Source organism: Tympanuchus pallidicinctus, unplaced genomic scaffold (assembly GCF_026119805.1).
Source record: "Tympanuchus pallidicinctus isolate F22 unplaced genomic scaffold, pur_lepc_1.0 scaffold1, whole genome shotgun sequence".
Taxonomy (NCBI): domain Eukaryota; kingdom Metazoa; phylum Chordata; class Aves; order Galliformes; family Phasianidae; genus Tympanuchus; species Tympanuchus pallidicinctus.
The window spans coordinates 60,798,894-60,816,706 of record NW_026294618.1 but is presented as its reverse complement, the minus strand read 5'-3'; the positions used below and the strand labels follow the sequence as shown (position 1 = coordinate 60,816,706).

The 17,813-nt window shown below is 34.7% G+C and overlaps 1 protein-coding gene and 1 long non-coding RNA gene across 3 annotated transcripts in view; one reads left to right on the top strand and one right to left on the bottom strand.

Annotated features, from left to right (window-relative positions):
* SYNE1 (spectrin repeat containing nuclear envelope protein 1) overlaps positions 1-17,813 on the bottom strand; it is a 282,683-nt gene that overhangs the window by 157,039 nt on the left and 107,831 nt on the right. Inside the window, exons 36-52 of the mRNA XM_052694476.1 lie at positions 17,606-17,793; positions 17,371-17,494; positions 15,823-15,989; positions 14,510-14,663; positions 13,579-14,207; positions 12,846-13,025; positions 12,260-12,410; positions 10,454-10,612; positions 9,566-9,748; positions 7,687-7,788; positions 5,936-6,139; positions 5,110-5,317; positions 4,288-4,400; positions 3,322-3,527; positions 2,194-2,349; positions 964-1,255; positions 109-281 (exon numbers count right to left, since the gene is read on the bottom strand). Coding sequence (XP_052550436.1) covers positions 109-281; positions 964-1,255; positions 2,194-2,349; positions 3,322-3,527; positions 4,288-4,400; positions 5,110-5,317; positions 5,936-6,139; positions 7,687-7,788; positions 9,566-9,748; positions 10,454-10,612; positions 12,260-12,410; positions 12,846-13,025; positions 13,579-14,207; positions 14,510-14,663; positions 15,823-15,989; positions 17,371-17,494; positions 17,606-17,793 — 3,389 coding nt within the window. The remainder of the gene's footprint in view (positions 1-108; positions 282-963; positions 1,256-2,193; positions 2,350-3,321; positions 3,528-4,287; positions 4,401-5,109; positions 5,318-5,935; positions 6,140-7,686; positions 7,789-9,565; positions 9,749-10,453; positions 10,613-12,259; positions 12,411-12,845; positions 13,026-13,578; positions 14,208-14,509; positions 14,664-15,822; positions 15,990-17,370; positions 17,495-17,605; positions 17,794-17,813) is intronic.
* Positions 3,333-13,851, top strand: LOC128086268 (uncharacterized). 2 transcript variants are annotated; one of them, XR_008209316.1, is made up of 4 exons: positions 3,333-3,445; positions 5,615-5,804; positions 12,916-13,027; positions 13,737-13,851. It is a non-coding gene; the product is annotated as an uncharacterized LOC128086268 (long non-coding RNA). The 2 variants fall into 2 exon arrangements; XR_008209315.1 differs by having other exon boundaries at positions 3,366-3,445; positions 5,610-5,804.

The window sequence follows — 17,813 nt, the reverse complement described above, 5'->3', positions numbered from 1 at the left end:
TTGTTCTAGAACAGATTGGTAAGAATGGTGAAGGAAATCAAAAGTTTCTATTCTATTCAGAAATTATATTGTGTCAGGGTTTGACCCATGTTTTTCAGTGAGTTTTACCTCTGCCAGCTCATGGATGTGCTGATGATGTCATTCCAAACATCCTTCAGTTTTTGTAGCTCTGTCTGTATCACCTTTTGTCCTTCCTCATTGCTGCTTCTAAGTGCTTGTTCTCCTTTGCCAATAGCCATGTTCAGCTTAACTTCACCATCTCCTTTGAGTAAGAGAATCTCCTGTGGGGCAAAATAAATAAAAATGTTAAGTGCAATCTGCTGGCAGCTGAAGGCTGTTATTCTTTCAGCAGAGAACACAATTTCTGAACTCCTTTACCCTTGACAAACATGTCCAGAATGAATTCCTGTTTTTCTAGGTGTCCATCCCTTATTTTATGCAAGGAATCTGGTGGTTTTCCCTACAGTTATTTCACTGTCTTAGTCATCCTAAAATATTGCTTACATTGTAGCAGATAATGAGTATTTCAAGGACTGCACAGAAAGACAGCAGCACACAGCTTGACTAATCTTTCCAGCTGATGTCTATCTAGCCTGTTCTCGAAAACCTCCTGTAATATATATATGCCACAGGATTTCTAGGTGAATAGTTTCAAGGCTTTCTCCATTAGACAGCTTTTGAATCTGAATACACACTTCCACAGTTGGTCATTCCTCTTTAAATATAATACCTCACATTCCTCTCCATTAAACTTCGTCCTGTTTCTCACATTGCATCTCCCAGTTTAAGGTGGTTTTAAATTCAAATCATCTTCTTTATAACAGTGTAAAAATACAATACAAAAATACAAAAAACAAAAAACAAAAAACAACAACAAAAAAAACCCATTCCTCTTCCATTGATGTGGCCCTCACATAGTTATAATCTTGATGATACATAAAGTTCAGTCCTACTATTCTTTACCTGAATTTGTGTCAGACGTTGCTCTAGCGTGGCTTTGCTACCAACTGTACTCTCAGCCAAGGCCAGTTTTTCTTGAACCTCTTTCACCCATGACCACATGCTCTGTAGTGCTTCCTCCAGAGTGAGGTGCTCCTGGAGTGCAAGTTGACATGTTCGCAGCTTCTCCTTGACAGTTTTGACCATGTTTTGATAATTGGTGAGATGTTGAGAGGCCAGGCGCACTTCCCTTCCTGCACCATGTCCTTCCTCATTTAAAGCCTGTGCAATTTGGGCCAGCTTTTCGCAAGATTCCCTGAAAGAAAGAATTGAGATTGCAAATCAATTTCAAAAAGCATATGACATTGTTATAGCAACTATGAGAAGTTACGAAGACTGTTCACATAATCACATATTCCACCAGTGTTAGAGATCCTAGTTAACAGAAAATGTAGCTGGGAGAGATTTAAAAGAAATAATTGTATACTGATTCATATATTTACTTGTGAATAGGGCAATTTATTGCAGATTTTGATGCTCCAAATTATGATACTGAAATCTTTCTTTTGCGCATTTAAATAAAAAGCTAACTTATTTTCTTTATGGCTCTCAGACTTCCAGTTCTGCATGAGTTACTACCTTTCTGCACTTTCCAAAGCTTCTCAGCAGTTTATAGACTTAGGTGGGAATGCATGATGGTCAGGCCATTTGCCCAGGATTAGATACTGAATCTGGGGTTGGGTAGAAGGCTCAGTAAAAAGGATTAAAACTCTGGCCTTACACAGCCTCAATCTCAAACTTCCGGATAACCTATGATTACAGGAATTTACATCAGACCAAGATGTCTTACATCAGGCTCAAGTAGACAGTGACTGAGTGCTTCCTTTTAGCGTGTTGTGAGGCAAGAACTACTTGACTACCACTTGAACTACTTTACTGCTATTTCTTTTATATCTTGACAAACCGAACAGCAATTTTAAAAAGTTTGTAAAACCACAGTATACTAAAAATGGCAATTACTTCATCACCCACTGGCTAAGTCTGAATTCTAGAAATATTTCACTGCCGATGTGGATGCTATTTGAGCTCTTAATACAAATTCAACTGTATCAGATCCAACTAATCTGGTCAGATATGAATTTCACAGAACAGAAAGAAAGAAAAATTTATAAATGGATATGATGTGTTTTTACTATTCCTTCTACTACATGTTTTTAACAGAGGAAAAAAATAAGAGTATATTAAGAAATGTACCTTGAAGCCAGCAACTCTTCCAGAAACTTTTCTACTTTCTGCACCTCCTTTTTCTTCTCAGGAATAAGCTCTTTGACCTCTCCTAATGCTTCTGTGCTCATTCTTTCTTCCATGTCATGTATCCACAGGCTGAATTTCTTGTGCTGTTCTTCAAAGCTACAGATTAGATAAATATTCCGTTAATTTCTTGAGGGGAGTGAAGTTAGTAAGAAGTTAACTCAGTTCTTTCAGTATCCACAAGACTGAGAAAACAAAGCTAGGTATCAATTTCATTCTTAGCGAATAGGAGTTGTACAAAACATAATTCCACAGTGACTAGTAATCTAAAAATATTCGGCAACTCTCTAAAAACGTTCAGGAAAATCATGGGAACTGCATGAGAAAAGCAGCCTTCAAAATTTAAAGTGGCAGTACTTTTATTTACTACTAGACTCAATGAAGACAGTAAAAAAGAAAAAATATTCCCAAATCCTTATAATGATATTGTCCGAGACAAATGAACAAACAGATGGAAATGGACTTTTACTCAGTACTGACACATACAGTACCTGAAGTTTCGTGTTTTCAGCTTCACTGACAAAATAAGTGGAATCTGGCCTGTTGAGAACTCAACTCAGTATGCTCTGCACCCAAGTCCCTGATTGTAAACTTTTTACTTATATGAAGGCATATCATCTCATCTTGATCTCTTACCCGTTATTGCTACACTAACTTTGCTTTCAGCTAGCAGCAGTTTTGAATCTAATTATACTTAAAAGCATTTAAACTCTCAAAATTCCAATTAAAAGTGCTAAATTAAGAATGTTTTCTTACTAGCTTTTTGGGAAATATGTTTATTTGGAATGGTATAGGACAGGCATATGCTTTGTAGAAAGCACACACTATCTTCAAACATCCAGGCAGAACCTGAAAATTCATTTTTTCATTCCAGGAAATTGCATTTAAATTACTGAGATTTCAACTATTTATTTGGGATCATATGAGCTCACAATTCTTCCTCATATATGACCTGTTTTTTGTTTGTTGCTAAATATTTCCAAAGAAAAAGAGCAAACAGAATTAGTTAACAGTAAATTGCAATTGTATTTCTACAGCTTGAAAATTTCATGCAGTCTGTCTGCAACTCACCTTCCCAGGTATGAGGCACAAGCTTCCAGAGCCTGCTTATCATTCAGACACTGACTGAGGAATTCTTTGAAGTTCTGATTAGACTTTGCTACTTGCTCCTGAATATGGATCACAGCTGGTTGAGGTAAGCAAGTGTACAAGTTTTCTCCTTCCTTGGAGGCAGCATCTAACTTGTTTTGCCCCTCACTAAGAGAATCCAGCACACTCTGTATGGTGAAAGAACACTGTTTAAACTTTCAAGACTTAATAAAGACAAGCAAAATTTATATTAGAAGTGGTTAGATTTTAATAAGCTGAGAACCATGTTTGGTGAGGAAAAGATTCCAAGTAGAAAGTTCAAATAAAGTGTTTTAAGTGCTACTACAATTCACAAAGCTCAATTTTCCTATCACAAAGTAGTTCTGTCTTCTCTGAAGTAAGCTGAAAATAATAGGTATTTTAGAAATTACGTTAGCTGTTTATATATTATATTTATAGAATATTTATATATAATATATAATTTTATAATATATTTTATATATTTGTAAAATTATATTTATATAATATATAAAAATATTATATATTATATTATATAGCCGTTTACATTAGCTATCTGCTACATTTGTTCTCTATCCCAGCAAAAAATCAATACAGGCTATATTTGACACAACATGGTTCATCTGAAGTAGAAGGTATAGAAGGAATAGAAAAAGGAAAAGAATGAATGCAAAACAAACAAAATGAAACAATAAAAATCACAAACAAGAATGATTCAGTTATACATAAACTTCAGTCCGATCTTTCAGAACAGTAAACAATTTCCACTGTATTTCCTCTAAAGTATGTATTGCTGTGTTGATTTATTTTTATATTATTTTTCAGAAATAAAATCATTGAGTACGATGGTTTCTACAAATTAAGAGAGAAAATTTGATATCTATGCATAGTTATATCACTTGTTACTGGTTTTTGATTTGTTAACTATACCTGCAAATCATGCAGCTTTGCCTCTATGGCTTTGCTATCTCCAGACCTGTCAGATAATTCTTTTACTGCAGCCTTCACATCAGAAAACCATTCCTGGAATTCTTGCATAGTATCTATTTAATAAAAAAGAATAAAGATCATATTTTTTTTACAAAGCATCTTTATCACAATTCTGTTGATCCAGCTGCCTTTCCCACTTAATTTATCCATCTGGTCCCCCAAGTAAAAGCTAAAAGGATGAATCTCACTGTCTTCAGTGACCTTGGGTAGCACAATTCACAAAACATCCAAATAGAACACTCACATTGGGCTTCTCTTTATAGTTGATGGGAAAGACAGACAATTCCAGGCTGCTATTTATTCCAATTTAACATTAGATAAACATCTAGGTTAGTATTTTAATGTCTAAGATATAAAATTGCCTGTTTCTCTCCAATGATTTTTCAGGAAGCCCAGGAACTTCTTCAGATGGGGACTTACTATCTCCATTTGGCTAAATAAATCTCCAACTGGTGAATACTCAAAGTGTTTGTGTTTAGTAGAGATGAATACTAAAACAGGAGAATCTGAGACTATGAAGCAGCAACATACGTAGGTATTGAAGAAAGTAAGCTTGCCTTTCAGAAATATTTTATGTTGAATTCTGTTTTTGTATAATGCTTGGTTTCGTAGCAAATAGGATATGGCAATCTGTTAACTTTTTGAAAGGCTGCATACAAAAATAACGTTATAATTGCAAATGACATCACTGGAAACTCAGGCAGGCTCCCAAATGATTCATGACTATGGGCTAACGGTTTGTTAGCAAGCCTGAAGACTCACAGAGGAAATGTTTTTCCAAGCACTCTTGTATGTTGGCCTGTGTTCTGGAACAGAGCTGATTCACAGCTTCATACTTCTTTATTAGTGAAGTGACAGTGCCACCAAGAGTTTCTAGCTCTACAGAATGGTACTTGCGACACAGTCTGTTGAGGTTCTCACGGGTTGAATCAATGGTGCTCTGCTGGAGCTGCAGGTCTTTTTGTGTTTCCTGAAAATGAAGTTATAACACAAATATGACATCTGTAAAGAAACAATAGAGCCCTCTACTTTCTCAAGCATTCTTTCTCCTCCTTTGTGCTCTTTCCTTTTATGGTGCGTTACAAGTACTAATCATAATCAACAGAAGTACTGGATCAAGCTTCCTGAATTTTCCAAATGAGATGAATTCTTGAAACTAAACAGTCAGCACAGAAATATGAAAGTGCTATTTCACATGGCTTGATATTTTATTTTTAAAATAGTAAGTGTAAAGCATGTTGAATAACAATAATAATTTTCAGCACAGTTTGGAATTACACCTGAGATGCACTATGACATTGGAATTTGCTGGGACTTCTGAATGAAAGGAAGTTTTTGTCAGACTAGAGAGGAATATTCATCATCAAATTGAATTTGAATTGGCTGGTATATCAGCATTAAACCAAGCTCACAATGGAAAAAATCTCAGCATGGTTTGTCACAAATACACCTCTAAGGTATGTACTTTTTTTATCAAGTGAAAATGAAATATAAAGCTTAACTGTTGTACCTAGCTAGTAAAAATTCCAACAAAAAACAAAGTTAATCTCATTAGGAAAAAAGTATGTTCATTTTCTTCAGCACTGACCTTTACTAGATTTAGAGCTTCAGGATCCAGGTTACGTGAGCATCTTAAAAGTGTCTCTTCCGTTTCTATTAACCAGTGTGTCATCTTGTCAATAAACTTCTGTAACTGCATCTTCTGAGAACTGAAATCTTTTAGTGTCTCTTTTGCTGTCTGTGACATTTCTTTGACATGTTCCAGTTTTTGCCTTAAATCTGATTCTATAAACTAAAAGCAAAGTGTTAATTTTTAAAACATTTAAATTAAAAAAAAATACACATTATAAGAAGTGAAAATCTATTGAATAAGATAAAAGGTAGGAAAGTTACACACTTTAATAATGTGTTCCATGTCTAAATATGCTTACATTAATATAAAATGACCATTCAGGATTAAATCTTAGATATACATTGATCCAAAAAAGGGATCCTAACTTCTGAAAAGCCAGAGTGCAAGCTGTTGAATTATTATCAATGTCTGAAATATTAAACAGCTGACCTTTCTTTCTTTTACTAATTTGCCGTTTATAAAGAGTATGAATACTGCTAACATAAATACAACTAGCTCTGTAAAACGATATATTAGTGAGATACAAAAGCTCTGAGGTTTAAAAAATCTCAGTACAAAGCAGATTAAGATTGAAAACAACACAAAAAATCAGTTTGAATATTGCCCGTAAATAAGTTTAACTACTGCAAAATATGAAATTCTAGCAGATGTTGATTGCGTACATTTTACCAATTAAAAGTAAACCAAAAACTCGTAAGTTCATATCCACAACTATTGTACTGTATATATGTGCATTTTATTATATTTATCACATTCAGCAATTAGATATTTGCAAAATAACATGCTCTAGGTTTTGGGTTATGAGTGATCAGATATTCAATTTATTATAAACATAACTTAAATCTGAAGCTTCTGAACCGCTCACACAAAGGAAACATTTAGGAGAACATAAGCATTTCCACACAGCTTGAACATCTTCAGACTACAGGGTTCTGTTCTATAATTAGGCTAATGTTTATGATCACTGCATAATATGGACAAGACATGAGTGTTAGATTATGTTCAGTTAAAATCTGATACATATTTTAAAAGTAATTGTCTATTATTACATTTTCCTGGAAATATCTGTAGAAATCACAGAAGTCAGTTTATCTTATAATACTTCTGACATACTGAAAGCTTAGATCTTGCATACCATTTCCTTTTGAAATCTAACATCTAAAATAGTCATACTGTTGTTTTGCATTTGCCCAAAATATGGACCTAGCCAGTCACAAAAGTTCAACAGCTCACTTTCAGTGACCTGTTTTACTCCACTTTAGTAACAGTTAGCTCAGTGCATTAATTTCAGACTACTAAATATTAATTCTGGTTTGATAAATACACATACTTCCACTGCATTATAATTATTTTAAGGAGGCAAAATGTGTTTGCGCTCACATATGATTTGGCTTAAAGTTGTTTAAGGTTGTACATTGTAGAGATTATCTGAATCAGATTTGTCCAGCTACCTTCTGAGGTACTTATTCAATTTTGACTTGATAAAAATACTTTTACACCTCTAATGTTCAATTACTTCATGGCATTCTTTTTCAGAAAAGTCTAAAATGAAGAATATGGAAAAAAACATACAACAAACTGATGCCCACAGAGTGTTGTATCTGTCGCCTTCAAAGAAAAAGGCAGTACAGGAGAGACAGAAATTTCAAAAGGAGTTTCTTCTTAGCCATTTGAACAGTCTGTGAATCACAAGAACTTTGTTTTACCTGGAGATCTGCAGGAGGCTCTTGACTATGAGTCAGTTCTTTGAGTTCTGAAATTTTAGAGCTAAGCTCCTCCAACTTCTGTTCTTTATCCTTGACTTGAGACTGTCAAAGAGATTTAGTCAAAGTTTCATACCATACTATAAGGTTTAAAATATTCAGAAGACTGCTCTATTAACTGTTATATTGCCTTTCATTTTACCAGTATTTAGCAACTAGCAGTAAATACAATTCTATTGGTTTCCTTCACTAAAACACTCCTATTTCTTTTCCTTCATTTGACTTACTTCAGAGATCTCTTCCTCTCTATTAAATAATCACACACATTTTCAATATTTAAAAGGCTCTAACAGTTTTAGTATCATAAATAATAAAGCTGAATAAAAATGGCAATGTCATTGTTTATTTCACTGGAAAAATCTACTGTTGTTAGATTCCATTTAGTGTCATGCACAGTATAACACATTCCATCTGGTTTTAATTAAGGAGAATGGAGCTCAAAAAAAAAAAAAAAAAAAAAAAAAATAGACACAGAACTAAATGTCAAAAATTAAAAATAAGAGCTAACTTAAAAATGCTGTTGTATACACACTCACACATCAGGACATTATATTTATTGCAGTCATATAAATCCAAATTACAAAGAAATATTATATTTATTAAAGAAGTAATAGCATTGTGAAACAGAAAATCATAATTTGTACAACTGTAGTTTTGAAGTATTAGGCAAGAAATCTGGGGGGTTCAGATTACCCAGACTCATTTCTAGAAAAATCCAACAGGACACTCCAGTTAAAAAATTGGACTGTGGATTTCAGGTTTAAACTACTTCACTTCTGTGCTGGAATAGTAGAAGTTCATCTAGCCCCAGTAGAACCTTCCAGTGGTATTTTGTGCTAGGAACATATAACATTAGCTGACTAATTGAGACATGGAGCAGTGCTATGAAGTGTGTGAGAGATACGCTCATTTTTTTCTATCCACCTTCATCTATTTCTGATTGCTAAATGGCCCTTGTAAAAGACAGCAGAAAAAAAGTGTTATGAACTGTGCATTCTATGACTGCAAGTCTGTGCACAGTCCTGATGCCTTTTTCTATTCTGGCCCTCCTGTGAATCAGGTATACCTGGGTTTTGGGTGTTAGCTGCTCTCACTTCAAATCAATTTTAATGGTAATTAATTCAGGTAGTTTAACTGTTATGGTTGTCAGAAAGATATTAGACAATGTTTGTCCTTGGAAAACCTGATTTAGTACCATTTAATACTCTGTTGTACTTATTGCACTTCTTCATAAGGACATTATTTCAAATGAAGTAGAATAATACTCATTCTATGGGTGACGTGCTATACATTTCAAGCCAGAACTGGCAGAACACTTCTTGAATGCTTGTTATACTTCTGGAAGTGTTCAACACTATTAGGAAAGAAGGACATCATGTTACTGACATTAAAATCTGTACCTCAGTCCACTATAACTTTTAGAATAAAGCCTAGACAATCTACATTCTAAGCTGAGATTTTAGAAATTGATCTTTGGTTAACTTCAGATAAAGTCTAAAATTTCCAGCAGTTTCTATGGGAACATATTTCAGTCCAATGCCAGGCTCTTTGAAATTTTTTACATTGTAAAAAACATACTCATATAGAGCTAGAGTGAAAATAACTTAGATAGAGTAAGATCTGTGCGGTTCTGGTTTCTGCTAGAAACAGCCAGCTTCAAAAAAGGGCTGGAGTCTCATCAGCTAGCCACTGCATTAAGTGATACCCCTGCTTGCTTGATAGGGAATGTGCTAGTCTACAACAGCACAGCATTATCTGTATGCCTGATATCACTTGAGAATTTGACCCAGAACATTTTTATTGGCAGTTTACGAGTAAGCACCTGAAAGTCTTTCAGGATGACCTCCATTCTCAGACTGTTACTCAAGTTGCTGATGCCTTCATTCAGATGAGAAATGCAGTTAGTGCACCATCCATCCATTTCATCTGCAATTTTCAGGATGTCATCCCATAGAGACACCCCTAAACTTAGCTGGTGTATGTTGTCTTCAATCCTTTCTGACACCTTTTAAGAAAGGGGAATACATTAATACCATTCAAAAATTACTTTTAGATTTCTTTCTTTTGAAGTCAATTATAAGACAAGTGCATCAGAGAATATCAGAAAGCCTAGGCAAAATAATTCTCTTACTGCTATTTCTAAATTATGAATTGTAATTTAGTTTCCTGGATCATAAAATGAACAAAAATCATGCATCTATTTCTAAAATGTTATGGTTTTCACTGAGTTTTATATTCCAATAAACTTTTTAAAACAGCTACACTTACCTTTCTTATGTGATATAAGCACAAAGCAGTATAAATGTGAAAAGGTAAAATATTAGCTTATCTGCTATACTGTTGTCTCTCAATATAGGCACATCTTTTATGGTCCATCTTTTTGTGAATTACAGCTTTTTATTTTGTCCAATTTATTTGAATGAAGTAATACCAGCAAGAATACAATACAAATTTACACTCGTAAGTGTACACTGAGTAAATCTATAAATATATGATCTATCACATTTACACTCATACTTTTTAAATACAGGAAAAGTATGTCACAACTGTAACTACTGTGAGTATAAAAACCTTACAGTTAGCCCTTTAAGATATATTTCAGAGTAAAATTTACCAAACAATTACACTTTTCAGTCCTAAGAAAATACAAGTACTGCAACCTTTGTTCAACTTATAAACTGTATTCCATGCAAAAACACCAGATTCTTACATCCAACCATTTGTCCACTGTAGAGTTCATATCTGTTTTCACCACAGTGCAGTCGCAGTTTTGCACTTTTTTCAGTTCTGCTAACAAATGTTTTCCTTTATTGGTAAAAATATCCAGATCTTTTTGTTTATCACTCAGATCATTCTTGGCGGCTTCGTGCTGTGGATGTAAATATGTGCTTATTTAAGGAAGAGTTGAAGAATGAAAGAAAAAATCCAGTTCTCCAGACATCATCTCTCAAGCTGTGGCATATGTTATACATTTGATGATTTTCATTCAACTTACTATCTAATACTATCTAATGCTCAATTATGTCACAATATACAAATAATAAAATGTTAGAATTGTTCTTTTAAGATAAATTGTTATCACACAGATTGAAGTAATGAATTTCAGATTTTTCCTGCTAAATAACAAGCAATCAATGGGATTTTGGGCAAACAATTTTATTTAAGTATTCTTTTATTCTTCAGAATCTACACTCTAAAATTGAAGAGTAAGAACATCTCACTGAATATTTAATATTACTATCAGTACTTAGCGTCAGTTCTTGCATTACAACAGAGCAAACAGAGGGTGTCACAAAGAAAATTTAGAACCACAAATAATATCAGTACAAAATACTCAGGAGAATTCAGTACAAACCTGTTTAGAAAGGAATTAGACAAAATCATGGAAAGTTATTTCCTCAGAACTACTACATATGCAGTGTTACACTTGAGGAAATCTTTAAAGCACCTATTTCTAGAAGAGTTATCTGAAAAAGGATTTTAGTATCTCACATATAACTATACACACACGTGTGTGTGTATATATATATTTATATATATATCTAACACTGATCTGTTTTATATATATATATATATATAACAGATCAGCTACTAATCTGGATGCAATATGGCCATTCCTAGGTTATTATGGTAGGAGTTGTGCAAAATACTTATCGTGCTCCAACTACTTCAGGTTTAGTTCAGGCTGCCATTGCAGTAGCAAGGCATTCTGTACAGAAAAAGTCTCATTTTAAAGAGACATGAATTTTCACATATTTCTTTGACAGACAAGCTATGTTCCATCTTGCAGTTCTACTTAAAATGTCTATTAAAAAGATGCTATAAATATGCACAACTTAGAATGAGGTGTGACTGAAGAATTTTTAATGAAGAGCTTAGTAGGCTTTGAAATAAAATTACTTTCCAAATCAATGGAAAGAATTTAACTCAAAGCTGTTATTCCTGACAAGCTAGATAGTGATTTATAATGTTAAGAATATGATTTAGTGAAATGAATGGAATAAAGGGATTCATATTCCTTATCTTTGCTCAATGGTCAATGTCAACATTATATCACTTCAAATAAGTATCTTTAAGGAAAGGGACAGATATAAGAGCCAGATTTGCATTTGAGGAAACAGCAATACTTTTTGCAATAGTATTCCAGTCAGCCTTTTTCTTTCATTGACCATTCCAACCAATTACCCAATATGGAAAAAGGTTAAAGTATTTTAACTGGAAATACATCCTCATACTATGACCAAAATATCTTCATAAGATGTTTTATATAAAGAGCAGATAACTTATGCCTTTTCTATTTATTAACATTTTGCTCTTTTAGGTCCTAAAATGTTAAAATAGCAACAATGAAATATTCCTTCATGGACCTTACTAAAAAGGAATATATTCTTTCCCCATCAGAATCAGTAAAATTTAAATCCTGAACATCAAGATCTGACAGTAAATTCAAGGAATTTTAAAGGGGCTAATCTCAAGTCAAGGATGATTTAAATCCCTCAAATGAAAATCTAGTTACCTTTGATAAAGTTCGCCTGATATCTTCACGATCCTTCCAAATGGACTTTATCACTGAAGCACTGTCAGCACTGTCTATGACTTTCATCACTGTTGACTTCAAGCCGTGATACTCCTTTATCAGATCGATAAGAATGCAGGACTGCTCCTTTCTGTAATGGAAAAAGCTCTGTTAGCATAATTCATTGTCACATTTCTGAAAGAAGGTGAACGAGATGTAGCAATTCACCATAAGGGAATCAGAATGCAATCTGAAACACATTTGGAGTAGCCAAGAAAATGCATACAGTTAGCAACATTTAGAATATTAACATTTAGTAGTCCAATTATCGGGAGCATCCCTTCAGGTTTAAAACATTGCATTCTACATCCCTGTTGCACTGAGACCAAAATAATCCACTGCTAAAAACAGGCTTCCCTTCCTCACCTTCCATTCCACAGAACAGCCTATTTCTGTTCAGGTAATGGATAGAAGAATATTCTATTCTCAGTGTTTATACAGGTTAATATGGCAAGAAGTCAAACTCAAATAAACAAATCTCTTTTCACCACAAGAAATCTCTCCTTGTTCGTTGTTCACTACTTACTTTTCCTGTATAACTTTCTTGGTATCCTCCCACAGTGATGCTAAATGATTGATCTCTTTGTCAATTTCAGGAGCAAGAGTTATATCTTTTTGGGCTATTTGCTTTGCTTTGTCCATGAGCCACTGGAGTTCATGCTGGTGAGAATTGAGTTCTTCATCCAACTGGTTAAAGATCCTCAATCTGTAAGTTAAAATGCAGGTTACAAATTTATTCATTTTCCCTTTCTGGTGAGAAAAAAAGAGGGGTAAGGTTGACAGAAATAGCTGTTCATAGAGTTATTGTGCATAAAGTTCAATTTTTCTAATATTTCCTAAAATATCTTCAGAAGATAAAATGTATCAGGAAAAGAAAAAAAAAGTAACAACTGGGCTCAGAGTTTGATTTTCCTAATACATATACAGCTACACAAATCTGTAGAGATACATGTCTTCACCACACGCTGTCATTTGTAAATATCATAAAATATTTACATGAGTATTTTATTACAATAAGTGTTTTGATTCATTCAGCAGTCTTCAATTCTGAATGGAGAGAATCATCTATTTTGTATGGGATTCCTAGTGACTGCTGGGAGTTTGTATTCCTTTGAACAAAATAATGTGTTATAACAAAGATTTTCTTCTCTGTTATTTCAGTATAAAAGATTTGAGGGACTTGTTGAATGTTGTGCTCATGTTCTTCCTCCATCCAAACAGAAAGAAGTACCAATCTCAAGCATTAATATTGTTTCTACCTTTGCTGAAGGGTTTGCAGTGTTGCTTCTCTTAGGCCCTCTTTGTCAGCTTTTTCCTCAGTATCTTCAACATTCTTCAACAGCTCTTCTTTCCGTTCCATGAAAGATCTTCTCAAGGTTGCAAGAGCTTCTGCCTCACTCTGTTTTGTTCCGAGCAGGTTTTGAACTGCCTCCAGTTCTAAGTACAGATGGTCTACCACAGCCCTGCAGGAGGTCCTCTGCTCAGAAATCCCATGTTTTAGGTGATACTGGGCCTTAGTAAGTGAACCATCCAAACTGATGGCAATAGATTCCAGCTTGTTAAGAGACTGAATAACATCATGGAGGTCCTTCTCCAGTAAATCCGATTTAGCTTTGTCCATATTTCCTGTTTTCTCCACTGTCTGCCTCAGCTGGTGGAGCTTTTTTGATGCAGCTTTATGGAGCTCCAGGAATACCTGCAGCTGATCCAGAGCCTCTTTTCTTTGGTTAGTTATTTGATTTGCCTCCTGGAAAATCTGAAAGCAATCTTCAGTTTTCCCTTGCAATGTCTGTTGGTCCTCTGGACAGCTGAAAACACACAGTTTATCTACAAGGTCCTTCAGACTTTGTAACTGCTGTTTCTTACTTTCAATTTCCATTGAATGGTTCTACGGGAAAGAAAGAAAATAGGAGGGCTGCATTTCCTTTTGAAACTGAAGGTTCAGAAAACATTCTATTATTGAATTTGCAAGTAAAACAACTACTATTTAATGGATTATATAAAGCACAGTGCAGAGTTATAATTTTGTGTTAGCCTGGTCAAATGATAGAAATGTGTATGTGGCTACAACAGAGTATTGGCTTTCAAGGACTGGTAAATAACATTATGATAGTTTTAGATAAATATTTATATTTATCTATATGCATGGTACAATTTGTCTGGCTTTAATATTTACATCCAGAAATTTACCTTATTGTGAGATGCAGCTAATTCTTGATCAGCTGTGTTTATCTCTGAAGTGGATTGTAGTTCAGCAAGAAACTGCTTAATCCACTCTGAAAAACTGCAGAGGAGTTCATCAAATTGTCCATGCTCAGCAACAAGAGACTGAAGGAAGTTGATCCTAGAAGATTTCAGATGTAAACACGAAAGCACTTGACAAAAATTATTTCTCAGAATTAAAGTCATAGCAAACTGGATAGCATAAAAATCACTGCAAGTGGAAGGAATCAGTAATCTACATTACAAATGCTAAGACTGCTGTGTTTATTACTTATCTGGGAAGTACCAGTTTATCTTTCCTTTCCTACCACTTTGTTCCTATCAACTGTTAGAAGGGCCTTTAAGCAACTAAGTCCTTCAACTTCTCTTCATAACGGTAGTCCCAGCAAAGAGGATGATATTCAAGCTAAAATTCAGTCCTCAGAGCATGTTTATGCTATCTGCAACAGTGTACTTGAGGTAAAAGTCCAAAAATGTAGGCTGAATGTTCAAGTTGGACTGAAATAAATGGAGGTTCAGAGGAAGAATAGGTCCAGCACCTAGTAGAACTAGGCTTCTAAACCTTGATCTTAAAAAGGCCCTTGCTATCTGACCACTGCACATCTTTCCTTAGAAATCTCTCTACATGATTTTCAACATGAAATGATATGTAGAAAATTATTAAACTGTAAAATTATTGTATTAATAAAGGATCTAAAAGATGCCAACAACCTGGGCCTGTTATTTAAGTCACTTTGCAACCAGTAAAATGTGTATGTTCATCACCAATCAACTTCAATCTAAATATATAGTAACATATGTTTTCAAAAGAAGAGGCAGCATTCTTGAGTTGAAGATGAGCCAGAAGCCTAACAATTGAGAATTTATACTATTCACTGAAAATGAAACATCCAAAATGGGTTTTATAGGACAAAGGTATAGCTTTGCACAAAGTAAATAATAAAAATTAAGAAATGAAGAACAGATAGTACATATTTTGGAAGTACTTTAGGAAGTTAGTTGGGAACATATAATTGAGGAAACAAAACATTAATCTCATTTCCTGCCTCATACTCCTTGTGACAGAAATCTATCAAAAAGTAGGGTGAGGTTATGCAAAAAGACATGATAAATCTGTGAGATTCACCATCCTCCATTCCTAGAAGCACAGAGCACTCTTAAATCCTTTCATGTTTGTTTTCTTAATGGTTGTACTGTAGAACTATGTTTCAGAATTGAAATTCGTATTTTGGATATGAATTTCTCATTTAACACATAAAAAAATACTCTAAAGCACAAACCTTTTATCAACAGTTTGAGGTAATGCTTTCCACCTCTCATCCAGCTCTTTACATTTTTCTTTTATTGCTTTCACACACTGTTTGGAAGCTGTTGGGAACAGCGACTCATTTAATTGCAATAGGCTCGCATAGATGGAAGCATGAGATTCAAAATCTGCTCGCAAATCCTGGGAAAACAATGGAATGTACAGCATTTTGATTCAATATGACATCATATTATGCCAAATAGCAATAATTATTTAAAAAATAGCTAAGGATTTCCAATACACCACTTTGAGAGAAGCGCATGAGTACATCTAAGTACTTAGAGGAACTGAGATCTATGAGAGCATGAGGGTACTCAGTACTTATATAGCTATATCTTTAATTGTGATTCAGGAGGGATTCTTCAAAAGTCTTTTTGTTGGTTTTTTTTGTTTGTTTTTTGCTGCCTTTTTTTGTTTTTATACTTATGACAAAGTGGAGCATGCAAAATAGCAGTGAGTTTCTTTTCTGAGCAGAAGATTATTACTGTGCATTTGGCTTCTTGGAGCTTTACAGATCTGGCTTTTTTAGTTTGAATGGAATATGAAAGGCTTTAATAATTATCTTTACAGAGCTCTGACTTGGAGATTCAGCAGCATCCCAGCACCAAGGAACAAAATGTTACACCTAGCCATATGACTCATTTGGAATATGGCCCACAAACATGGCTGGAGAAGCAGACAGCTACACTTGTGAAGGGGGTATAGTCTGTTAGGAGGAAGACTTTCCAAAATATATGTACAGTGGCCGACTCAACCAAATTTGAGCAAAGCAGTTATGCCTGCTTTCTCTCATAAATATTAAACATTAGTAGAAGATCATTATATGTAGTTACGAGAGTGCATTAGAGATCCAGAGCTAAATCATCTTCTCATGCCTGTACGTGTTAATTTGAATGCAGGAGTCTTGAGAGCTATATACATATTAATCTGAAAAGGGAATTTCTCTCACTGATTTACAGTACTCAAGGCAAACGTATAAATTTAGCATATACCTCTTTTATAAATGAGATTTCCTGGAGATCTTGTCAGCAAAATATGATGTTTTAATTCACTTGGATGTGAAACATACTTTGAAACCAAACAGGGCAATCCCCAGGACAAGAGACATGAACATTCTGGAGAGCATCCAATAAAGGGCCACAGTTATCAAGGGACAAGAGCATCTCTCCTATGAGGAGGGGGTGAGAGAGTTGGGACTAATCAGCCTGGACAAGAGGCGGCTAAGGGAGCAGAATTGCTTAATAAAGGAATTTCTCTAGAGAAATGATCATCTGGGAAGCAGATCAATATCATTCTTTGATAAATAATAGGATATATTAGAACATAATTTTTCTTGAGCAGGCATACTGTATTTGCAAATAACATTTTTCCTGTCATTTTCGTGTCTTTGTGGTGTAGTATTTCCCTAACACATTTCTAAAGCCCAGAATCAAGTGACTTTTCAGATGACAGTTGAAAAACTGAATCCTTTAAAAGCTACAGAAATATGGGGGAATGTTTCAGTCTTTCCATTGAAACATACCTGCAGCGATTGCAGTTCACCTTCCAGCTTAACTCTGTCAGCAGAAACATACTGCTCTGAAGGCCTGGCTGCAGCTTCACACCCTTCCAGCCAGATCTGGAAAGCACACAGCTCTTTCTCCTGCCTGAGAAAATTACGTGTGGAGCGTTACCAAAACAAGCCCTCCCCTTGGTCTCATAGTCTGACAGCAGAAAGGTCTCTGTGTCCATCATAGCAGACGTAGTAGCTTACTTACTTCTGCCATCGAGCCAGAAGAGTCTCCAGCAACATTTGTTTCTCTTTAGCATTTTCTAATACCTTCTCATATCTCTGCTGTAATGCTGTAACCTCCTGAGCAGCTTTTTCTTTGTTGGCAGCCTTTCGGGCACAGACTGAGAGAGAGGCCAGTGTGTTGCTCAGTTTTTCCACAGTATGACAAAGGTCCTAATGGACATGTAGTAGAA